The sequence below is a fragment of the Danio rerio genome, chromosome 8 (assembly GCF_049306965.1).
Source record: "Danio rerio strain Tuebingen ecotype United States chromosome 8, GRCz12tu, whole genome shotgun sequence".
NCBI lineage: Eukaryota > Metazoa > Chordata > Actinopteri > Cypriniformes > Danionidae > Danio > Danio rerio.
Window position 1 is genome coordinate 26,243,402 of NC_133183.1, and position 24,828 is coordinate 26,268,229.

The 24,828-nt window shown below is 35.9% G+C and overlaps 5 protein-coding genes and 1 long non-coding RNA gene across 10 annotated transcripts in view; 4 read left to right on the plus strand and 2 right to left on the minus strand.

The window, feature by feature from the left end:
• Positions 1 to 7,590, plus strand: part of LOC137490324 (uncharacterized) — a 21,218-nt gene extending 13,628 nt beyond the window's left edge. For 2 of the 5 annotated variants that reach the window (XM_073910394.1, XM_073910395.1), the window contains exons 5-10: positions 671 to 765; positions 1,432 to 1,512; positions 2,642 to 2,764; positions 3,607 to 3,730; positions 5,280 to 5,414; positions 7,071 to 7,590. Coding sequence is in view for 2 of the 5 variants with exons in the window: in XM_073910395.1 (XP_073766496.1) it covers positions 671 to 765; positions 1,432 to 1,512; positions 2,642 to 2,764; positions 3,607 to 3,611 (304 nt within the window). In the remaining 3 variants the exon portion in view is untranslated. Of the gene's footprint in view, positions 1 to 670; positions 766 to 1,431; positions 2,100 to 2,641; positions 2,765 to 3,606; positions 3,731 to 5,279; positions 5,415 to 7,070 lie in introns of those variants that run through there. The other 3 variants (XM_073910393.1, XM_073910396.1, XM_073910392.1) reach the window with 3 other exon arrangements.
• Positions 1 to 11,870, plus strand: part of znf335 (zinc finger protein 335) — a 61,773-nt gene extending 49,903 nt beyond the window's left edge. Inside the window, exons 21-22 of the mRNA XM_073910358.1 lie at positions 11,433 to 11,575; positions 11,731 to 11,870. Of these exons, the coding sequence (XP_073766459.1) occupies positions 11,433 to 11,573 (141 nt within the window). The 3' untranslated portion in view covers positions 11,574 to 11,575; positions 11,731 to 11,870. The remainder of the gene's footprint in view (positions 1 to 11,432; positions 11,576 to 11,730) is intronic.
• The window catches only part of LOC108190948 (zinc finger protein 335-like), a 27,372-nt gene that overhangs the window by 757 nt on the left and 1,787 nt on the right, over positions 1 to 24,828 (plus strand). Inside the window, exons 2-4 of the mRNA XM_021478437.3 lie at positions 22,818 to 22,949; positions 24,284 to 24,384; positions 24,584 to 24,670. Coding sequence (XP_021334112.1) covers positions 22,841 to 22,949; positions 24,284 to 24,384; positions 24,584 to 24,670 — 297 coding nt within the window. The 5' untranslated portion in view covers positions 22,818 to 22,840. The remainder of the gene's footprint in view (positions 1 to 22,817; positions 22,950 to 24,283; positions 24,385 to 24,583; positions 24,671 to 24,828) is intronic.
• Positions 5,181 to 8,436, minus strand: LOC796922 (serine/threonine-protein kinase pim-1-like). The gene is made up of 7 exons (XM_021472081.3): positions 7,956 to 8,436; positions 7,057 to 7,425; positions 6,679 to 6,773; positions 6,449 to 6,499; positions 5,941 to 6,313; positions 5,488 to 5,661; positions 5,181 to 5,393 (listed from the first exon to the last, which is right to left on the minus strand). The coding sequence occupies exons 1-7, from the start codon at positions 8,221 to 8,223 to the stop codon at positions 5,296 to 5,298; spliced, it is 1,428 nt and encodes a 475-aa protein (XP_021327756.2). The 5' UTR covers positions 8,224 to 8,436; the 3' UTR covers positions 5,181 to 5,295.
• On the plus strand, positions 16,168 to 18,788 carry LOC141375000 (uncharacterized). Its single transcript, XR_012384357.1, has 3 exons — positions 16,168 to 16,256; positions 16,357 to 16,491; positions 18,151 to 18,788. It is a non-coding gene; the product is annotated as an uncharacterized lncRNA (long non-coding RNA).
• On the minus strand, positions 16,258 to 19,859 carry LOC797120 (serine/threonine-protein kinase pim-1-like). The gene is made up of 7 exons (XM_017357582.4): positions 19,036 to 19,859; positions 18,137 to 18,505; positions 17,759 to 17,853; positions 17,529 to 17,579; positions 17,021 to 17,393; positions 16,568 to 16,741; positions 16,258 to 16,470 (listed from the first exon to the last, which is right to left on the minus strand). Exons 1-7 carry the CDS (start codon positions 19,301 to 19,303, stop codon positions 16,373 to 16,375), a joined length of 1,428 nt encoding a protein of 475 aa, XP_017213071.3. The 5' UTR covers positions 19,304 to 19,859; the 3' UTR covers positions 16,258 to 16,372.

A 24,828-nucleotide genomic window follows, 5' to 3' on the forward strand; every position in this document is an offset into this window, starting at 1 on the left:
ATGATGGACAGTTACCTGACTCAATAAAAAACCTAAGAGTGGAGTGAAAGGCTGAGAGAGAAGGGTGAGGAAAATAAATACACAAAACTAACCTCCAAAACAATATATAGCACACTTTGTTTACTTTGTTCATGTTGTAATTACTGTAATTCAAATGTGACATGATTTCTCATGGATACTTGAACTGTTTGTGTTTACTTAGCATTAACAGTAAAATCAATGCATGATGTATGTCTTAACTAAATCAGAAACTTTATTGTTTTTTTTCTGGAGGTTTTTGGTAGTTCTGGTAGTTTCTTAGTTTTTTAGAACAAGTTTTTGAAAATGCTACAGATTTAAATTAAAATGTTTTCTTTGTAGATTACATGGCATGTAAGTGTAGATTACAGATTACTTAACAATACAACAAAACTATAAACATCATATGTTTGCAGGCACATAGTGTATTTTATAAAGAGAAATTGCCAACTACTGGCCTGACATAAATAGTACAGCATTTTTCAGCCTTTTTCACAGACTCATCTGAATATGGACGACAGTTTTGACAAAGCTGTCCTGTATTCAGTACATTTTTAAAGACAAAAAGGAAAACAAATTCTGTTTGAAGTACATAATTTTTGTTTAAATGTTCCCTGATGTCAGTGTAAATCTCCTCTGTGTTGTGTGTCAGATTGCTCTGTCTCAGGATAGACACCATCGTCACCACCGAACAGCAGGTTGTGGTCCCTGAAGACCTGGAAGCAGTCGCTCATTCAGTGGTCACTGGTATGTCCTTTCACCTTTTACCTTCAATTAAAATGCAAAAAACAGAACTATTTTCTACAAGCTTTCATGGCTGCATGAGACTGTAAATAAATGACTTTGTGATATTTAGTTTTTCTGCGATGTTTGTATATTGTGATATGAATACCATTTAACCAGATGACTTAAATAGCTTTATTTAGAAAGAATTGTTCATTTTATCATGATTGGGATGTTTTGTTCATGAAGTGGAGTTTATCCACATCAAATATATTAAACAATTTAAAAGCATAGAAAAATACAAAAGCGCAAATATAAAAAATACAATTAAACGGCGCTTTATTGTTTTCTGGGGAGTCTAACAGAATTCGGCACCCAAAAAATGACTTTTCAGCTTGTTCAAATGACTTTAAAATGAGTTAAAACAGCACCACTTTTGGGGACAACTTAATTGTTTTATGTTTAATTCACTTAATTTTATAAGAATGATTACGTTAACTTGTTCTCTATTGGGACAACATGAAGGAATTGTGAGGAAACCAGCATTTTTTACAGTAAGGTACAGAAATTGATCAAACGTAAAATAACATCATACAAATGATTAAACACAAATGCTTCAAATCGCTTAAAATCCTAAAATATTTCACTCTTATTATGGTTAAATTTTGCTCTGTGTATGTGTGTGTGTAGCTGTTGCAGATGCAGCAATGACTCGGTTTACACTGAAGCCACACCTGAACAACTGGAACAACTGCAAGAGCAGGGCATCCAGTATGATGTCATCACTTTTATTGAGGAGTAGAAACACGACACACACAATATTTATGAACAACATCAACACACACACACACACACAGAGACAGACAGACAGAAGAATATTTGAAGCTTATCTCAGCTCCAAATGAGCATCACAAACTGCGCTGATCATAAGTAACACAAACTTCTTCCACAATCATCAGTCATTTATAAGGTGAATGTACAGTTAGATCCTCTCAAAATATGATTTATACCTTTGTAAATATTGAAAGAAATTTATCTTTGTGTTCCCACAATGTTTAGCCTTGTAAAGGAAAAAGAAATATGTATAGAGAATCCTGTATTTAAGAAGAATAATGGACATGTCTCTGTGGATGCTGCTTTAATGACAGTCTGTATATAACGGTAGGCTGGAGGATTGACGTCATATTGCTATGAAACAGTTCCTAGCTGTAGCTAAAATGCTTATAAAGAAGGTTTTGATCATTTGCAGTTATATCTTTAGCTTCTTCAGTTTTACAGATATGTCTTTCTTTAAACATGGCTACAGACAGGAACTGTAAATGCAAACCAAATAAATCAAATCCTCTTTATCTGATTCTAACACTGATTTTCTTGCATTAGTTGTGCTATAATATTGTACAATTCTGGTTTTACAAATCTGTTGTCTGCTGCATTTGATGTAATAATTTTTATACTCGTGTACATATTGATTTTTGTTTCTATTCAGTGCCTTATGCATGTATTTTAAGTTGCGTCTGAAAGTTCAGATCAGTTTTTTTTTATCTTTTGTTTGTTTTGTACATTCATTATCAAGAATCCATCAAACTTTCTATTTTTATAAATGATATTCAATTTTAAAGCTACTAAGACAAAGACATCTGAACTTCACTATTCAGCTAGGGTCATCTACAATTATACCTTTAATTCAGTCAGAAGTCTTGATGCTCAGCTGTCCTTCAGTGGTCACATAACCTGCATGATTGTGCAAGCTTTGTTTTCTTTACACAAAATTAGAAGGATCAGACACTTTGTAACAGAGCAGGCTGCGTAACCTTTTGTCCAAGCACTTGTGATTTGTATATTAGGCTACTGCAATGTTCTCCAGGCTGAACTTCCATCATCTGCTGTGAAACCTCTTTAGATGATCTAAAATGCTGCAGCTCGTCTGGTCTGAGCTCTATTTATCCCAATAGAGTCCTCTACACACATCAATATCACAGGAGGATTGAGCTGGTTTTCTTTCTTCTTATTCCACTGACGCATGGTGAGTTTGAGTGTTTTTTTCAGTTGTTTTTTGGATAATCATAGTGTAAATCCTGCCATTACATTGAAGCAACTTCTTGGATTGTGTGTGTTTATGTTTTGTAATGTAAAACCAGGGCTGTATTCTATTTCAGCTGCATTTAATTCATTATTCATACATTTAGTTAATAATAATACGACACATACAGTGATAATTTAATCAGCAATAGAATATGGGGTCTATTTTCTCCAGCTTTAGATGATTTTTTTTAATGCTCAGTAATAGTTTTTCAAGCTTGAATCCAACCAAAGGATTCAAATGTTTTGTTATTCAGGGAGAATTACTTTAACATTGCTTTAATCCATTCATAATCATCTTTGGTGGTTTTGAAGTATTTTGCTTTGCTGTAATCAGTGGAATGGCGACATGGTGGCTCAGTGGGTAGCACTTTCACCTCACAGCAGGTTCAATAAGGTCGCTGGTTCAAGCCCCCGGCTGGGTCAGTTGGCGTTTCTGTGTGGAGTTTGCATGTTCTCCCCGTGTTCATGTGGGTTTCCTCCGGGTGCTCCGGTTTCCCCCACAGTCAAAAGCAGTAGTGGCAGTAGTGAATGTGTGTGAATGCAAGAGTGCATGGGTGTTTCCCAGTGCTGGGTTGCAGCTAGAAGAGCATCCGCTGTGTAAAACATACTGTATGCTGTATAAGTTGGCAGTTCATTCTGCTGTGGCGACCCCTGATTAATAAAGAGACCAAGTAGAAAAGAAAACGAGTGAATGAAAAAAATCAGTGGATATTGTGTTTAATAATGAGTTTGTAACTAAAAATAATAAATAGAAATGTTAAAACGTTTGTTTTTCTCTAACAGCCTAAAGAGACGTCAGCGGAGTAAAATCAGCTCCTCTTTTACCAAAATCCACCATCAAACCTGCAGTCCGGAGCTCTTCTCCATCTACAGCCTGTGTTTCAGAGGAACCAGATGATCAATCCAGGTAAATCAAATCACAAATATGACCACACTTCATCCATTTTACAACTCCAAATCATAATAGAGATTAATCTGTCTGTGAAAACCAAAACATGAAGCAGTGATGGTTGAGCACATCTCACTAGCTGCTGTTTTAAATGCTCCGATGTTTAGAATTTGAATTGATAATCTCAAAATTTTTGATCAATCTGACAAACATCTTAAACAAAGATTAGATTTACTTTGTGCGTCAGTTTGGTAGAAGGTTGAATGAAGTTCACCACCAGCCTTACAGAAAATGTGGACTATTAGAGATGAAACTGAAGCTGATTTTCTTTCTTCTAGGGCATTATTAAAGAATGGGGTAACACTTTATATTGATGGTCCATTTGAGTATTAGTAGACTGTCTGCTTAAAATCTGTTGATAATAAAATCAGCTTGATATGCTCCTTCAACAGACATTTAACTGACTACAAGAAACTTTGCTAGTACATGTCAACTTACACTAACCCTAACCCAAACCTAACAATCTACTTATAATCTAATGACAAAACTCAAATGAACCATCAACTCCTCCTCCTTCTTCTTCTTCTTCTTCTTCTTCTTCTTCTTCTTATAGAAACTGTTGCTTTTAACATAGTTGGAGATGTAAGCAGGGGCGTAGCAACCGTGGGGGACGGGGCATACGTCCCCCTCACTTTTAGAGACAGACCATTTAGAAACAGGTGATTAAGAATGCAAACTTTTGGATTTCATACAGTTGTCACTCCCGTTTCCCAAAACACAGTACTAAATAGACTGTTCAACCCTTTACATTATTACTTTATTGCAACATCTTCCTATAAAACTCGTTGCTTTTAGCATAGTTGGAGATGTTGTAAGAAATTAATAACGTAAAGGGTTGAACAGTCTATTTGTTTAGCAAACGCTGGACATTTGTGTAGTAAATGTGTTTTTGGAGGCGTATAAAATGATGTGGATGATTCAGACTTCTGAACACTGGATAAACCTCAGTGTGTCTGCACAAACTACACTATCAGAATTGACTTTAAAGAAATACCATTGAATATTTTGTTTGAGAAGCACAATTGTCGTGAGGACGATGAATACTCAATGACCTTAATAAAACTGGGTGCTCTTATTGTGAAAATGCAGATGTTTTGTATTGAATGTCATATTCTCATGTTACGATGTTTCTCTTTTAAAACATTTCTAAAAACAGCTCTGATTTCACAGTAAAACATTGGAATTTTATATGGATGATTTGCTGATGTCGCAGTGACTGATATGTTTAGGTTTTGGGTCAGGTAAAGGGCAGCGCTGGACTGTATTCTTTAAAAGTGTAGTTCTAAAAGTGCGCCTTAATGACGCCAGTGGCAACTGCAGTGTGTGTTATAAATGACTGGATGGTGTTCAAACCTCATGCCAGATTTTTGTCACTGGGACTAGATCACAATATAAGCCACATCACAAGTGAGTTCAATAATATATATTTTTATTAGAGACATACACAAAAACAACTGTAACAATAAAGAAGTGAATAATACAATAACAAGACACTATATATTAACAGCAAAGGTGTCAACTGGCTACTCCAGCATGAACCAGTCGTGGTAAGGCATCTGTCCTAGAAGAATTCTGTGCTCTGGAATCTGCTGCAGACAAGCCCACATCAGATCACAGCATTCTGTGAAAAACAAAAGGAGAGGTGAGATTATTATTATTATTATTATTATTAATAATAAACTGATTTTCAACTTGTTCTTTGATGAACATCTCACCTTGAGAGAGGGTAAATTTGGACCAGTCATGCTCCAGGTAGTACAGGTCATACGTCGTTGGGAAATCTCCATGCAGCATTGTGAAGAGAAGAACCCCAAGAGAATAGACAGTTGCTGGTTTGGCATGGTAACATCCTCTTTTGTAAAACTCTGGCGGCATGTACGCTTCTGTGCCTGGAGGAGAGACATTTAGTTGAATCTATGTGTCAGCATCATGTTGATATATATAACAGATGGGTTTCAGGTGTGCTAATTACTGAGCTTTTAAACCGTATATTAATAATGCTTATGTACATTCATGACTAGTGTTGTCAAAAGTATCGATACTGTCATATTTGCTGAGCATGTGAACACCAATGACCAATCAGTGGTGTTTAACTGCGCTCAAATGGACATTTTTTAAATGTCAGTCCCGAAGTCGATACTTTTGACAACCCTATTCAAAACACCTACCAGAAAAGGTGGAGTATGCTGATTCCATCATGTAATCTCCGCAGCCGAAGTCAATCAGTTTGACCTCCAGCGTGTTTGGGTTTACAAGCAGGTTTTGCAGCTTAATGTCTCTGTGGAATACTTCCCGGTAGCAGCAAACATTGGCAGCATGAACAGCTTGGCCTATGATAGTTTGTGCCGTTTGCTCGGTGAGGACGCCTCCGTTGAGTTGCAGGAATGCCTCCAGGTCCATACTTGGCGTAGGCCGCTCCATGACCATGACATAATGGTCTTTGAAGACCTGCCAGTCTAGGAGCTGAATTATATTGGCACACCTGGAGCCACTGCTGGCCATACTTGCCAAGGTGATCTCTAGAGGTGGCTGGTCATGAGACTGAAAACAAAATAATAATGTTGGTTTTCAAACAAGGATTTTTAACCACAGCCTGTTGTCTAATATTAAATATAAGACATTTTGAGTTGAACACAGTGACTGAGAAGAGAAAAACAGAAAGTGTAGTGTACTTACAGAGCAGAGATCTCGCATACGTGGTGTCATCTGGGCAAATTTAACAGCCACCTGTTTAAAGAAATAAGCGAACAATTAACATGTGCATCCAGATCATTTCATTCAAATCCTGAACAGAGGTTTCATCAATTTAAATTCTTAGAAATGTCAAAACAATGAAAGCATGTTTCTGATGATGTTCTTTAAATAGTGAACTTCATCAAAGAATTTGAGTCTACAGAAATGAATACCTGCAGACCATCCTGTATGCGGATCCCCTCAAAAACAGAGCTGAAACCTCCTTCACCGAGCTGCTTTCCCAGATTGTAGCGGGAGCTGATGTCATCTGTTAAAAAAGAAGAACATTTAGCTGACTGGACACAAAATCTTAATAAATTATAAACCAAATAAAACACAGAGTTTACAACAAATAAGACTTTCTCCATAAGAAAAAAGATTTTAGGAAATGAAGGAAGTGAAAACTTCTTTACTCTGTTAAAAATAATTTGGGAAATATTTGAAAATGGAAAAAAAATCACAGGAGGGCGAATAATTTTGACTTCAACTGTATAATTTTAAAATGTTTGATGAGCCTAAACAAATGTTATGAATTCTAGCAATAAACTTACTATTGTCCAAACAGGTCTCATCATCTGCTGTAAGACTCAGTGCAGAATCATCAGCGGAGTCATCTTGTGAGACCTTCTGATTCAGTGAAGACTCTGAGTCTTCATCCAGTGCAGAGTCAATGTCAACCTGCACAGAGTCTCCGCTGAACGCTTCAAAGATGCCGTCTGTTGAGAACTGATGACTCACTGGAGATTCAAAGCTATTCACTTTAGATTTCACAGTGGAGTCCAAGTCTTCTTCTGCTGGAGCATCAGGAATAGAAGGTTGGAGAACCTCCAGCTCCAGATTGTTCACAGCTGTATGGAAGAATTTCGAGCTACTGATCGGCTCGTCCTGAAGGTCGTGGATCTCCAGCACAGGGAGCGGATCTAAAGAGGGGAAGGAATATCATTAATATGATTCTGTAACTCTTGATTAGATATTTGAAAAGTTCATTTGCAAAAACATCACTCAATGTATTTAATATTTATTTTTAATCTTCATGTTTTTTCTGTATTGAAGTGATAATTAGCAATAAAAAGTATGTTTAAACTATATATCCAAAGGCATAAATACAATTAATTATGAATTTCTTCTGTAAAACACAAAAAAATGCCTATTCTGAAGAATATTGCTGAAATCAGCAGCCATTAAACTTCACTGTAGGAACTCAAAATACTGGAAGTCAATGGCTGAATTCAGTATTTTTGTTCAACACAAGAAAGCATCTCAAACAGGTTTGAGAAATAAATTATGACAGAATATTCATGTTTATGTGAACTGTCTCTTTAAGAAACTACCTAAAATCCTCAAATGTTTCCAGTTAATTTTATTTCTTATCTTTAAACAGCTACTCTGACATGTTCGGTGTGTTTAACAGTATGTTTTTTAGTAATTAAAATTCATAAACCTAATTTACCATCAACAGTAGCTCTTCTGGGGAAACAGGCTTGGAAGAGGGAAGACTTTTTCTGTCTCCCTGTCTGTTTTCTTGCAACGACGGGCGGGTCATCAGTTATCGGATGACGGTGGTTTCCTGTCGTGTTGCCGGTGGATGCGAGTGGCTCACGGGGGGGGTTGTGTGCACACTTGATACCGAACGCTTTCTTTAAACGGGAAATTAACTTTGAAAAAGCCATTTTATCACCGTTGTGTGGAATCGCAGTAAGTACTGAACTACTTGTCATCCAAAGAAGCAATGAGGGATTCTGCTGGATTCAGTCAGCGTTAATTAGCCACTAATGATGTCAGAGTTACGTGGTTCCATTTGGAACGCGAAAGAACATTTTCAAAACACGCGGGGACTTTTTAAAACACAATAACTTAAACAACTAATGCAGGGCCGCGCTAGACTGACTGGCTAATTCGCCTTAAAGTGACCACACCTCCACGTTATATACACACACACACACACACACATATATATATATGTGTGTGTGATAATAGTTTTTCTTCTGGAGAAAGTCTTATTTGTTTTATTTCAGCTAGAATAAAAACAGTTTGAATTTTTTAAAGAACATTTTAAGGTCAAAATGATTAGCACCTTCAAGCTATATTTTTTCAAGATAGTCTACAGAACAAACCATCATTATACAATAACTTGCCTCATTACCCTAACCTGCCTAGTTAACCTAATTAACCTAGTTAAGCCTTTAAATGTCCCTTTAAGCTGTTTAGAAGTGTCTTGAAAAATGTCTAGTCAAATATTATGTTCTGTCATCATGGCAAAGATGAATTAAATCAGTTATTAAAAATGAGTTAAAACTATTATGTTTAGAAATGAGCTGAAAAAAATCTGCTCTCTGTTAAACAGAAATTGGGAGAAAAAAAATTACAGGGGGGTTAATAATTCAGGGGGGCTAATAATTCTGACTTTAACTGTATGCATATATATATATATATATATATATATATATATATATATATATATATATATATATATATATATATAGGTCTGCATGTTATTACAAAACACATTCATACAATTCACACCTGATTACAGTGTTCTTGTTCTTGTTTTTTCTTTTTAGGAGCCGAAAGATAGATGTGGTAAGATTTAAGATGCAGAAATAATATTTTAAAATTTCTTTTATTGACATGATATATTACTAACTCTGACCAGTCTGATGAGGTCAGAGTTTTTTATGTGAGAACAGTCTTGTTTCAACCCTTCACAGGTTTCCAAGGTGTCTGAGTTTCCATGTCCCATCTGCAGTCGAGTATACCCCATGCAGAAACGCCTGACACAACACATGAAGACACACAGCACAGAGAAACCTCACATGTGTGACAAGGTAAAGCTTTTGAATGCTGCAAACAAACTCTGGAGGGAAAAAAGCTGAGTTCATAAGACATGTTCAATTCCACCGAATGCCTGTTTTGTTATGGTTGGTTTAATGAGGATTCAGTCCACTTCAATATAATAGTAATTGTTGAAGGAAGTGATTCTCTGTAGAGCAGCTCTAACACAGGCAGGAAACACTGCTTTTCATTTACTATGTTAACACTAGTGTAAATGTGTTGCTTTGCAGTTTGGGAAAAGAAGCGGTACACTTTCAAAATGCATCTTTTCACACACATACAAAACTGTGGCAACAGCCTGTAAGTGAGATGTCTGGACAAGTATATATGTTTGTTTCCCTATAAAAATGTTTACTTGTTTGATGAACAGTCATAGTATCTCTTTCTATCTGTGATCCTTTGTCAGGTTTAAGTGTGAGTTCTGCAAGTTCTTGTGATGTTTTTAGTTATTAGGACTGTTTATACTTCAGATAGGGCTGGACGATTAATAGCAGACAATAATTTGTGCATTTTCTCAGTAAAGCTGGTTCTAATAAACATCCAGCACATGCGTTCAGATGCAGTAGCTTTTACTACACACTACACTGAGTTATTTACACTGATAAGCTATGCAAAACTCTGATTAGATTTAATCTATTGATAATGACAAACAAATAATTATTCTGTGATAATGACAGCTGCATCACTTCTCAAACTTTGTGTAATAAAGGCTGCACTTGAAATTACGGCATTACAGACCATTTAGGGCAGTGTTTCTTAACCACGTTCCTGGAGGACCACCAGCTCTGCACATTTTCCAAATCTTCCTAATCAAACACACCTGAGTCAGATCATCAGCTCTTTAGCAGAGACTGAAAGACCTGTAATAGATGTGACAAATTAGACATCCAAAACATGCAGTGTTGGTGGTCCTCCAGGAACGTGGTTGAGATACACTTATTTAAAGGTATGTAAACAACCTAATTAAGGTCCTAACCTATTTCATGTTTTGCACGTTAAATTTCTGTAGCTTTAGAGAATTCAAAATAGTACAATATTCTGTTTATTCAACAAGCGCTAGTGGTATTTCCTGGGTTTCTTTATGGGCATTTGGGGTTTCTGTGAGAGCACCCTCTGGCTTTTGGCAGAGATTTACTATAGATCACACCATGCCTCCCTGACAAGATATGCATGAGAATGTATTATTTGCTCAATCGAGTTCACAATTTTTCATTACCAATAAAGAAACAGGGCTGTTCAATATTTGATTCTGATTGGCTAATGAACATTTTGAGGTCTGCAATTAATTTTTATGGAAGCAAACAGCTAAAGAAGTTCCAGGCAGGCACTATGCTGAATGATTTCAATTGTTTCATAGACCACAAATGGCAGAAATCTCATCACAGTAAAACTATAGGCTTTAGGTGTGGTAACTGTAATACAAGTGGGATAAATGACTCTGATCTATTGAAGTTGCAGTACTTTTCTAACAATTCAATGCCTGTCAACAATTATGCCTTAGTTAAATTGGTGGAATGTTTTCTGATCGTGTCTGTTTGTCTTTACCCAGGTGAAAAGCCCTTTTGTGCCACTTCACGATGCAACACAGGAAGAACTCATTTATAATAACTGAGACTTTCGAAGAGTGAAACACTCTTTGACGGCAGACGCTAGGGTTGTGCCGATAGACGATGCCATCTTCCATCGCAGATGGCCGACAAACTTCACGGTGCTGAGCTGGCATTGGGATCCATCGCCTCGCCCCGCATTTATATTGATATGTAACTTATTATGTAACTTATTATTTGCATATCTATCCCTATGAGGAAAAGATTTTTCAGATTTCAGAAAATAATACCCTCTCTGAATGTAGCTATTAAAGAGACAGGATCCTTAAATTATTTGTTTCAGAAACTCTGAGAAAAGATTCAGAATCTGTTGCAAATGGGTGTAAATCATTTGACTTGCAAAACAAAATGAAGGAACTTTAATATAACTTTGTGTTTAAAAAAGCGCACAGACTGACAAAACGTAAGTGTAGGGGAAGTAGCTTTGTATTAAAGTCTCTGCCTGTGTATAATAAATATAAATGTGTATATGTATATTTTTATCCTAGACTCACATGGCCTTGCATGCATATTTGAGGCCTCATAAATGCACCAGCTGCAGTTTTGCCTCTAAAAACATGAAAGACCTGCGACACCACATGATGACACACACCAACGAGAAGCCTTACTCCTGCCAGGTGTGCGCCTAAAGGTGAGCAACTGAGAAAGAATCATTCAAATAAATTAGCAAATCTTAGAATTTGTACTGTTTACATTATTAATACAGACACAATCATAAATGTTTCCCCAAATTAAACAAAGAAACACATTGCCCCTCATATTGAAACTCTCATAAATTATTTTTAGGTTCAACCGTAACGGACATCTGAAGTTCCACATGGAGAGGCTTCACACTCAGGAGCCGTCTCCCCGTAAAGCTCGCTCCATCCCCTCACAGCAGACCATCATCATCAACAGCGATGAAGAAGCTTTAGCCACACTGCAGAGTAAGTGCTGGAATGAATATAATTGAGTGGAGGAACTATGACGTCAATTTTTATGCAAAAATCCTGAAGCGAATTCCGGTTCCCTTGTCCCAAAGTCAATGGGTTTTGTAAAATGTGGTTTTGGTTAAATCACTTAAATAAGGCTTGTGGCTACCACAAACTCAAGATACTTTCACACTTTATTTTACGACACAAAACACATCAGATACATCCCACTTTTGATTTTATTTGTTTTTATCAGAGACATTATACGTCTTCCAGCTGAACTGGTCTGGAATGCAACCCACTTTAAATTTACAGCTTGTGTTGGACATTTGGATTTGTCTGTTATTTAGTGGAAGTGTTTTCATAAATCATATTTTATATAGGTTGTTTTTTTTTTCTTATTGGGCCTTCATATTGTGTGTAGATAATGACTAGTAGAGACCATTATGACAGATTCATTTGTTTTATCAGGGTTAGGGTATCATTTATTTAAATAAAGCTATTTAATAAAGATTCTGCTTACCATAGGACACTGTCTCTTCCCTGCTTTCAGTAATGCAAAAGTTGTGAATAAATTTGTAAATTATATATAAATATTCAATATCTAATGATTTTTTTGTCTTTTTTTCTTCATGTGAACAAATTTTTAATTATAAATGCAATATTTACACTCCTCCTTAAACTCATTTATACTCACCTTAGAACGTATATCATATGTGACTGTATGGGCTGCTTTTCTCAGTACTTCATAACAAAAAAGATTATTGATGTTCTCTATCCATGACGGCATTTGCAATGGTTTAATAGACTTTTTGATAGACCTTATTTCTGTCGTCTATGAAAAAGAATATGGGATTTGTAATTGACAGTCATAGCTAGGTTTTCACTAAGGTTAACGGGCTATGTGCACACAGGCAATACACTTATTTAAACATTTGTTATGATTAGAATATATAGGCACATTTCTAAAACAGTACAGTACATGTTTGAAAACGTATACACCAACTGTAAAGCAAAACAAATGTATTTCTCATTGGGAAACTATCCAAAAGGCATGTACTGTAGGTCTGTATAAATGTTGTGTGAGGATTATCCTGTTGGACAAAACGTGTAAGTGTAATGAACTGTGTTTGAACACAGAGCTAATTATTTGCAATCTTCGAGAAGTCTATAGGAAAATCTTATGGGGATTTTATTGAAGGAACCAGTTTTATGCTAGCAGCCGATTGGCCTACAAGAGAACATCATAGTTCCTCCACTCTATACTGTAGTCACACAGCCCTGGTCTGTTTATTAGACACATCTTGTTACTTTGTTTCATTATATTTCTTCTTTTGTGATTTATAGATTTGCAGGCGGGTCAAACGGTCATCAGCCCAGAGAGGTTACAGCAAGCGTTGGGTCAGGAACACATCATTGTGGCTCTGGATCAAAGTCTTTCTGACCAGGTACTGCACAGCTACACACTTTCTCATTCACAGCCTGTAATTAATGTTGGTTGGTTATGAAAAATCACAAAGAAGAGCTTTACATTTGAGATTGTATCTAATGCAAGGTGGTTTAGATTTTATAAAGTGGTAAATGTATAAATGTAATATAAATTCAGGTTTTAAAGGCATGTTTTTGACAAAACGCTTCTTTTTCTAGGAGGAGGCGGCATATATTCAGCAGATCACAACAGTAGATGGACAGACCGTACAGCACTTAATGACCGGAGACAACCAGGTCACTGAGGTATGACTCAATTAATAAAGCTTTTTTCAGACAAGCAGTAAACACACACTCTAAAGTTTGGTTTTTAACAGATTTTTAATTTGAACTACATTTTCTAAAATATATAAAATAATAAGTGATTAAGGTTTTAAACCTTTTTGTTTAAATACTTTTGCAGACAAAGTAGCAAAATTTTGTGGTTTGAAGGATAGTGGAAAGTATAAAGATTTCAGTTAATAATTTATTTGTATTTTGGTGCTAAACTATGATATTAAAATAGAGTTTAGGAACATGTTATCAACTGATTCTTGTTTTAATTATGTCTGATAAGATTCTTAGGTCTATTATCTATTGTTACACTGAATTATATTTTAGTTTGTGTCTTCTCATAATCATTGTAAAAAGTTTGACAGTCTACAAAAAAGTTAGGATTAAGTGATTTTCTCCTAAAAACACGCAAAATAATATAAAAACAAGCTTATTTTGCTTTTGCACTTTCATATTTTGTTTTAATGAAAAGCTGCCTTAATGTTGACATCTTTTTGTGAAAACAAGACTATATTTTTTTCTTGTTGTGAGTTTATGATGTTTAAAAGGAATGCTGTAACATTAAGGTGAGACACATGTAATGTGTGCGACAGATCAAGGATGAGGCAGGAATTGATTCAGAATTTAAGCATTTTACTCAATGGTTTAAGCAAAAGATGTAACAATAATAGTAGAAAAAGAAATAAACATTTACAATATTGTCTTTAAACTAAAACAACGATGATACGCCAAATCAAAGAGATTAACAAAACAAAACAATCCTTAAATCTAATGTCTAAACTAGGCGACAAAAATAAATAATATCGATATCTTCAGTCACGACACCCGATGTAAACTAATTAAACTACAAACTCAAAACTACACAGGGGGCGAAACTCAAACTAATCCTAAAAAAATCAATCTAAACTAAAACAAACCTAACAAAAAGGTCATAAAGTTCAGTTTAGAATCACACAACAACCATCAAAGCCTTTACTCAAACCCAGCAAAGTTTAACAAGTAAACTCGAATTACCACAGTAAATAACAAATAATAATAAAAATAATAAATCATCTAATAGCCTAAGCATGACAAAAAATGCAACAGCGTGGCACCCAAAGGTATGCCGAGGCAGAGCGCACACCAAACACTGATCTTTAGCAGCTTTAAATCTCCGCGACTCATCCGGGGATTGGTTGATCTGGCACCATCATAATAATGATGGACGGTTAACTGAACCTATAAGAAAACTAAGAGTGGAGTGAGAAGCTGAGAGAGAAGGGTGAGGAAAATAAATACACAAAAGTAACATCCAAAACAATATATAGTTTTAATGAATCTTACTCCCAACCAGATTTCCATCCCAATCTTTTAATTACTTAGAGACCAAGAAGAAAGTTTTGCAGTGTATGTTTGATTAGGGATGAAGTATACAGGACATATTTTAATATATGATAAAAAACTAAAGCTAAATCACACTTATAGTTTTGACTCTTGAAAATAACACCAGTAAGCGCCTTAAGCCTCATATTTCCTTGTGTTAAATGGCAAAATTAAATTTACTGCCTCTTCCACTCCCTTTTCTCAGGTCCAGTATATCATCTCTCAGGATGGAGTTCAGCATTTGCTCCCAAGAGAGTATGTGCTGGTATCATGGGAAACACATTCAGGTTAGTCTTTGTGCTTTACATCATTCATAACCCAAGAGTCCAGAACTCCTCATGGTTTTTAATGAACAGTTCACTGATGGCTCATCTGATCTGTAACTGCAACCCAAGAAGCATTTTTAGCTTTTTATGGTCTGTTGGATGCTTTTTCATCATCATGACTAAAACCCTGACTTTGAATTGCAGATGGGGGACTGGCAAATCACTCACATTCAGTATGAACATGATGGGATGTTTCTACAGGAACAACAGGTTGAGTTCAGAGCCAATACTAGCACACTTGTTTACTTTGTTCATGTTGTAATTACTGTAATTCAAATGTAACATGATTGCTTATAAATACTTGAACTGTTTGTGTTTACTTAACATTAACAGTAAAACCAATGCATGATGTATGTCTTAACTAAATCAGAAACTTTTATTGTTTTGTTTTGTTAAACATTTTGAGAGGCCTGAAAACAAACCTTTGAAAATTGGTTTTAAAGACCAAGTTTTTGAAAATGCTACAGATTTAAATTAAAATGTTTTCTTTGTAGATTACATGGCATGTAAGTGTAGATTACAGATTACTTAACAATACAACAAAACTATAAACATCATATGTTTGCAGGCACATAGTGTATTTTATAAAAAGAAATTGCCAACTACTGGCCTGACATAAATAGTACAGCATTTTTCGGCCTTTTCACAGACTCATCTGAATGTCACATTCTCATGTTACGATGTTTGTATTTTAAAACATTTCTAAAAACAGTTCTGAATTCACAGTAAAATATTGGAATTTTATATGGATGATTTGCTGATGTCGCAGTGACTGATATGTTTAGGCTTTGGGTCAGCGCTGGACTGTATTCTTTAAAAGTGTAGTTCTAAAAGTGCGCCTTAATGATGCCAGTGGCAACTGCAGTGTGTGTTATAAATGACTGGATGCTGTTCAAACCTCATGCCAGATTTTTGTCACTGGGACTAGATCACAATATAAGCCACATCACAAGTGAGTTCAAAAATATATATTTTTATTAGAGACATACACAAAAACAACTGTAACAATAAAGAAGTGAATAATACAATAACAAGACACTATATATTAACAGCAAAGGTGTCAACTGGCTACTCCAGCATGAACCAGTCGTGGTAAGGCATCTGTCCTAGAAGAATTCTGTGCTCTGGAATCTGCTGCAGACAAGCCCACATCAGATCACAGCATTCTGTGAAAAACAAAAGGAGAGGTGAGATTATTATTATTATTATTATTATTATTGATAATAAACTGATTTTCAACTTGTTCTTTGATGAACATCTCACCTTGAGAGAGGGTAAATTTGGACCAGTCATGCTCCAGGTAGTACAGGTCATACGTCGTTGGGAAATCTCCATGCAGCAATGTGAAGAGAAGAACCCCAAGAGAATAGACAGTCGCTGGTTTGGCATGGTAACATCCTCTTTTGTAAAACTCTGGCGGCATGTACGCTTCTGTGCCTGGAGGAGAGACATTTAGTTGAATCTATGTGTCAGCATCATGTTGATATATATAACAGATGGGTTTCAGGTGTGCTAATTACTGAGCTTTTAAACCGTATATTAATAATGCTTATGTACATTCATGACTAGTGTTGTCAAAAGTATCGATACTGTCATATTTGCTGAGCATGTGAACACCAATGACCAATCAGTGGTGTTTAACTGCGCTCAAATGGACATTTTTTAAATGTCAGTCCCGAAGTCGATACTTTTGACAACCCTATTCAAAACACCTACCAGAAAAGGTGGAGTATGCTGATTCCATCATATAATCTCCGCAGCCGAAGTCAATCAGTTTGACCTCCAGTGTGTTTGGGTTTACAAGCAGGTTTTGCAGCTTAATGTCTCTGTGGAATACTTCCCGGTAGCAGCAAACATTGGCAGCATGAACAGCTTGGCCCATGATAGTTTGTGCCGTTTGCTCGGTGAGGACGCCTCCGTTGAGTTGCAGGAATGCCTCCAGGTCCATACTTGGCGTAGGCCGCTCCATGACCATGACATAATGGTCTTTGAAGACCTGCCAGTCTAGGAGCTGAATTATATTGGCACACCTGGAGCCACTGCTGGCCATACTTGCCAAGGTGATCTCTAGAGGTGGCTGGTCATGAGACTGAAAACAAAATAATGATGTTGGTTTTCAAACAAGGATTTTTAACCACAGCCTGTTGTCTAATATTAAATATAAGACATTTTGAGTTGAACACAGTGACTGAGAAGAGAAAAACAGAAAGTGTAGTGTACTTACAGAGCAGAGATCTTGCATACGTGGTGTCATTTGGGCAAATTTAACAGCCACCTGTTTAAAGAAATAAGCGAACAATTAACATGTGCATCCAAATCATTTCATTCAAATCCTGAACAGAGGTTTCATCAATTTGAATTCTTAGAAATGTCAAAACAATGAAAGCATGTTTCTGATGATGTTCTTTAAATAGTGAACTTCATCAAAGAATTTGAGTCTACAGAAATGAATACCTGCAGACCATCCTGTATGCGGATCCCCTCAAAAACAGAGCCGAAACCTCCTTCACCGAGCTGCTTTCCCAGATTGTAGCGGGAGCTGATGTCATCTGTTAAAAAAGAAGAACATTTAGCTGACTGGACACAAAATCTTATTAAATTATAAACCAAATAAAACACAGAGTTTACAACAAATAAGACTTTCTCCATAAGAAAAAAGATTTTAGGAAATGAAGGAAGTGAAAACTTCTTTACTCTGTTAAAAATAATTTGGGAAATATTTGAAAATGGAAAAAAAATCACAGGAGGGCGAATAATTTTGACTTCAACTGTATAATTTTAAAATGTTTGATGAGCCTAAACAAATGTTATGAATTCTAGCAATAAACTTACTATTGTCCAAACAGGTCTCATCATCTGCTGTAAGACTCAGTGCAGAATCATCAGCGGAGTCATCTTGTGAGACCTTCTGATTCAGTGAAGACTCCGAGTCTTCATCCAGTGCAGAGTCAATGTCAACCTGCACAGAGTCTCCGCTGAACGCTTCAAAGATGCCGTCTGTTGAGAACTGCTGACTCACTGGAGATTCAAAGCTGTTCACTTCAGATTTCACAGTGGAGTCCAAGTCTTCTTCTGCTGGAGCATCAGGAATAGAAGGTTGGAGAACCTCCAGCTCCAGATTGTTCACAGCTGTATGGAAGAATTTCGAGCTACTGATCGGCTCGTCCTGAAGGTCGTGGATCTCCAGCACAGGGAGCGGATCTAAAGAGGGGAAGGAATATCATTAATATGATTCTGTAACTTTTGATTAGATATTTGAAAAGTTCATTTGCAAAAACATCACTCAATGTATTTAATATTTATTTTTGATCTTCATGTTTTTTCTGTATTGAAGTGATAATTAGCAATAAAAAGTATGTTTAAACTATATATCCAAAGGCATAAATACAATTAATTATGAATTTCTTCTGTAAAACACAAAAAAATGCCTATTCTGAAGAATATTGCTGAAATCAGCAGCCATTAAACTTCACTGTAGGAACTCAAAATACTGTAAGTCAATGGCTGAATTCAGTATTTTTGTTCAACACAAGAAAGCATCTCAAACAGGTTTGAGAAATAAATTATGACAGAATATTCATGTTTATGTGAACTGTCTCTTTAAGAAACTACCTAAAATCCTCAAATGTTTCCAGTTAATTTTATTTCTTATCTTTAAACAGCTACTCTGACATGTTCGGTGTGTTTAACAGTATGTTTTTTAGTAATTAAAATTCATAAACCTAATTTACCATCAACAGTAGCTCTTCTGGGGAAACAGGCTTGGAAGAGGGAAGACTTTTTCTGTCTCCCTGTCTGTTTTCTTGCAACGACGGGCGGGTCATCAGTTATCGGATGACGGTGGTTTTCTGCCGTGTTGCCGGTGGATGCGAGTGGCTCACGGGGTGGTTTGTGTGCACACTTGATACCGAACGCTTTCTTTAAACGGGAAATTAACTTTGAAAAAGCCATTTTATCACCGTTGTGTGGAATCGCAGTAAGTACTGAACTACTTGTCATCCAAAGAAGCAATGAGGATTTCTGCTGGATTCAGTCAGCGTTAATTAGCCACTAATGATGTCAGAGTTACGTGGTTCCATTTGGAACGCGAAAGAACATTTTCAAAACACGCGGGGACTTTTTAAAACACAATAACTTAAACAATTAATGCAGGGCCGCGCTTGACTGACTGGCTAATTCGCCTTAAAGTGACCACACCTCCACGTTATACACACACACACACACACACACACATATATATATGTGTGCGTGATAATAGTTTTTCTTCTGGAGAAAGTCTTATTTGTTTTATTTCAGCTAGAATAAAAACAGTTTGAATTTTTTAAAGAACATTTTAAGGTCAAAATGATTAGCACCTTCAAGCTATATTTTTTCAAGATAATCTACAGAACAAACCATCATTATACAATAACTTGCCTCATTACCCTAACCTGCCTAGTTAACGTAATTAACCTAGTTAAGCCTTTAAATGTCCCTTTAAGCTGTTTAGAAGTGTCTTGAAAAATGTCTAGTCAAATATTATGTTCTGTCATCATGGCAAAGATGAATTAAATCAGTTATTAAAAATGAGTTAAAACTATTATGTTTAGAAATGAGCTGAAAAAAATCTGCTCTCTGTTAAACAGAAATTGGGAGAAAAAAAATTACAGGGGGGTTAATAATTCAGGGGGGCTAATAATTCTGACTTTAACTGTATGCATATATATATATATATATATATATATATATATATATATATATATATATATATATATATATATATATATATAGAGGTCTGCATGTTATTACAAAACACATTCATACAATTCACACCTGATTACAGTGTTCTTGTTCTTGTTTTTTCTTTTTAGGAGCCGAAAGATAGATGTGGTAAGATTTAAGATGCAGAAATAATATTTTAAAATTTCTTTTATTGACATGATATATTACTAACTCTGACCAGTCTGATGAGGTCAGAGTTTTTTATGTGAGAACAGTCTTGTTTCAACCCTTAACAGGTTTCCAAGGTGTCTGAGTTTCCATGTCCCATCTGCAGTCGAGTATACCCCATGCAGAAACGCCTGACACAACACATGAAGACACACAGCACAGAGAAACCTCACATGTGTGACAAGGTAAAGCTTTTGAATGCTGCAAATAAACTCTGGAGGGAAAAAAGCTGAGTTCATAAGACATGTTCAATTCCACCGAATGCCTGTTTTGTTATGGTTGGTTTAATGAGGATTCAGTCCACTTCAATATAATAGTAATTGTTGAAGGAAGTGATTCTCTGTAGAGCAGCTCTAACACAGGCAGGAAACACTGCTTTTCATTTACTATGTTAACACTAGTGTAAATGTGTTGCTTTGCAGTTTGGGAAAAGAAGCGGTACACTTTCAAAATGCATCTTTTCACACACATACAAAACTGTGGCAACAGCCTGTAATTGAGATGTCTGGACAAGTATATATGTTTGTTTCCCTATAAAAATGTTTACTTGTTTGATGAACAGTCATAGTATCTATTTCTATCTGTGATCCTTTGTCAGGTTTAAGTGTGAGTTCTGCAAGTTCTTGTGATGTTTTTAATTATTAGGACTGTTTATACTTCCAATAGGGCTGGGCGATTAAAAGCAGACAATAATTTGTGCATTTTCTCAGTAAAGCTGGTTCTAATAAACATCCAGCACATGCGTTCAGATGCAGTAGCTTTTACTACACACTACACTGAGTTATTTACACTGATAAGCTATGCAAAACTCTGATTAGATTTAATCTATTGATAATGACAAACAAATAATCATTCTGTGATAATGACAGCTGCATCACTTCTCAAACTTTGTGTAATAAAGGCTGCACTTGAAATTACGGCATTACAGACCATTTAGGGCAGTGTTTCTTAACCACGTTCCTGGAGGACCACCAGCTCTGCACATTTTCCAAATCTTCCTAATCAAACACACCTGAGTCAGATCATCAGCTCTTTAGCAGAGACTGAAAGACCTGTAATAGATGTGACAAATTAGACATCCAAAACATGCAGTGTTGGTGGTCCTCCAGGAACGTGGTTGAGAAACACTGATTTAAAGGTATGTAAACAACCTAATTAAGGTCCTAACCTATTTCATGTTTTGCACGTTAAATTTCTGTAGCTTTAGAGAATTCAAAATAGTACAATATTCTGTTTATTCAACAAGTGCTAGTGGTATTTCCTGGGTTTCTTTATGGGCATTTGGGGTTTCTGTGAGAGCACCCTCTGGCTTTTGGCAGAGATTTACTATAGATCACACCATGCCTCCCTGACAAGATATGCATGAGAATGTATGATTTGCTCAATCGAGTTCACAATTTTTCATTACCAATAATGAAACAGGGCTGTTCAATATTTGATTCTGATTGGCTAATGAACATTTTGAGGTCTGCAATTTATTTTTATGGAATCAAACAGCTAAAGAAGTTCCAGGCAGGCACTATGCTGAATGATTTCAATTGTTTCATAGACCACAAATGGCAGAAATCTCATCACAGTAAAACTATAGGCTTTAGGTGTGGTAACTGTAGTACAAGTGGGATAAATGACTCTGATCTATTGAAGTTGCAGTACTTTTCTAACAATTCAATGCCTGTCAACAATTATGCCTTAGTTAAATTGGTGGAATGTTTTCTGATCATGTCTGTTTGTCTTTACCCAGGTGAAAAGCCCTTTTGTGCCACTTCACGACGCAACACAGGAAGAACTCATTTATAATAACTGAGACTTTCGAAGAGTGAAACACTCTTTGACGGCAGACGCTAGGGTTGTGCCGATAGACGATGCCATCTTCTATCGCAGATGGCCGACAAACTTCACGGTGCTGAGCTGGCATCGGGATCCATCGCCTCGCCCCATATTTATATTTATATGTAACTTATTATGTAACTTATTATTTGCATATCTATCCCTATGAGGAAAAGATTTTTCAGATTTCAGAAAATAATACCCTCTCTGAATGTAGCTATTAAAGAGACAGGATCCTTAAATTATTTGTTTCAGACACTCTGAGAAAAGATTCAGAATCTGTTGCAAATGGGTGTAAATCATTTGACTTGCAAAACAAAATGAAGGCACTTTAATATAACATTGTGTTTAAAAAAGCGCACAGACTGACAAAACGTAAGTGTAGGGGAAGTAGCTTTGTATTAAAGTCTCTGCCTGTGTATAATAAATATAAATGTGTATATATATATTTTATCCTAGACTCACATGGCCTTGCATGCATATTTGAGGCCTCATAAATGCACCAGCTGCAGTTTTGCCTCTAAAAACATGAAAGACCTGCGACACCACATGATGACACACACCAACGAGAAGCCTTACTCCTACCAGGTGTGCGCCTAAAGGTGAGCAACTGAGAAAGAATCATTCAAATAAATTAGCAAATCTTAGAATTTGTACTGTTTACATTATTAATACAGACACAATCATAAATGTTTCCCCAAATTAAACAAAGAAACACATTGCCCCTCATATTGAAACTCTCATAAATTATTTTTAGGTTCAACCGTAACGGCCATCCACATGGAGAGGCTTCACACTCAGGAGCCGTCTCCCCGTAAAGCTCGCTCCGTCCCCTCACAGCAGACCATCATCATCAACAGCGATGAAGAAGCTTTAGCCACACTGCAGAGTAAGTGCTGGAATGAATATAATTGAGTGGAGGAACTATGACGTCAATTTTTATGCAAAAATCCTGAAGCGAATTCCGGTTCCCTTGTCCCAAAGTCAATGGGTTTTGTAAAATGTGGTTTTGGTTAAATCACTTAAATAAGGTTTGTTGCTACCACAAACTCAAGATACTTTCACACTTTATTTTACGACACAAAACACATCAGATACATCCCACTTTTGATTTTATTTGTTTTTATCAGAGACATTATACGTCTTCCAGCTGAACTGGTCTGGAATGCAACCCGCTTTAAATTTACAGCTTGTGTTGGACATTTGGATTTGTCTGTTATTTAGTGGAAGTGTTTTCATAAATCATATTTTATATAGGTTGTTGTATTTTTTCTTATTGGGCCTTCATATTGTGTGTAGATAATGACTAGTAGAGACCATTATGACAGATTCATTTGTTTTATCAGGGTTAGAGTATCATTTATTTAAATAAAGCTATTTAATAAAGATTCTGCTTACTATAGGACACTGTCTCTTCCCTGCTTTCAGTAATGCAAAAGTTGTGAATAAATTTGTAAATTATATATAAATAATCACTATCTAATGATTTTTTTGTCTTTTTTTCTTCATGTGAACAAATTTTTAATTATAAATGCAATATTTACACTCCTCCTTAAACTCATTTATACTCACCTTAGAACGTATATCATATGTGACTGTATGGGCTGCTTTTCTCAGTACTTCATAACAAAAAAGATTATTGATGTTCTCTATCCATGACGGCATTTGCAATGGTTTAATAGACTTTTTGATAGACCTTATTTCTGTCGTCTATGAAAAAGAATATGGGATTTGTAATTGACAGTCATAGCTAGGTTTTCACTAAGGTTAACGGGCTATGTGCACACAGGCAATACACTTATTTAAACATGTGTTATGATTAGAATATATAGGCACATTTCTAAAACAGTACAGTACATGTTTGAAAACGTATACACCAACTGTAAAGCAAAACAAATGTATTGCTCATTGGGAAACTATCCAAAAGGCATGTACTGTAGGTCTGTATAAATGTTGTGTGAGGATTATCCTGTTGGACAAAACGTGTAAGTGTAATGAACTGTGTTTGAACACAGAGCTAATTATTTGCAATCTTCGAGAAGTCTATAGGAAAATCTTATGGGGATTTTATTGAAGGAACCAGTTTTATGCTAGCAGCCGATTGGCCTACAAGGTGACATCATAGTTCCTCCACTCTATTACTGTAGTCACACAGCCCTGGTCTGTTTATTAGACACATCTTGTTACTTTGTTTCATTATATTTCTTCTTTTGTGATTTATAGATTTGCAGGCGGGTCAAACGGTCATCAGCCCAGAGAGGTTACAGCAAGCGTTGGGTCAGGAACACATCATTGTGGCTCTGGATCAAAGTCTTTCTGACCAGGTACTGCACAGCTACACACTTTCTCATTCACAGCCTGTAATTAATGTTGGGTGGTTATGAAAAATCACAAAGAAGAGCTTTACATTTGAGATTGTATCTAATGCAAGGTGGTTTAGATTTTATAAAGTGGTAAATGTATAAATGTAATATAAATTCAGGTTTTAAAGGCATGTTTTTGACAAAACGCTTCTTTTTCTAGGAGGAGGCGGCATATATTCAGCAGATCACAACAGTAGATGGACAGACCGTACAGCACTTAATGACCGGAGACAACCAGGTCACTGAGGTATGACTCAATTAATAAAGCTTTTTTCAGACAAGCAGTAAACACACACTCTAAAGTTTGGTTTTTAACAGATTTTTAATTTGAACTACATTTTCTAAAATATATAAAATAATAAGTGATTAAGGTTTTAAACCTTTTTGTTTAAATACTTTTGCAGA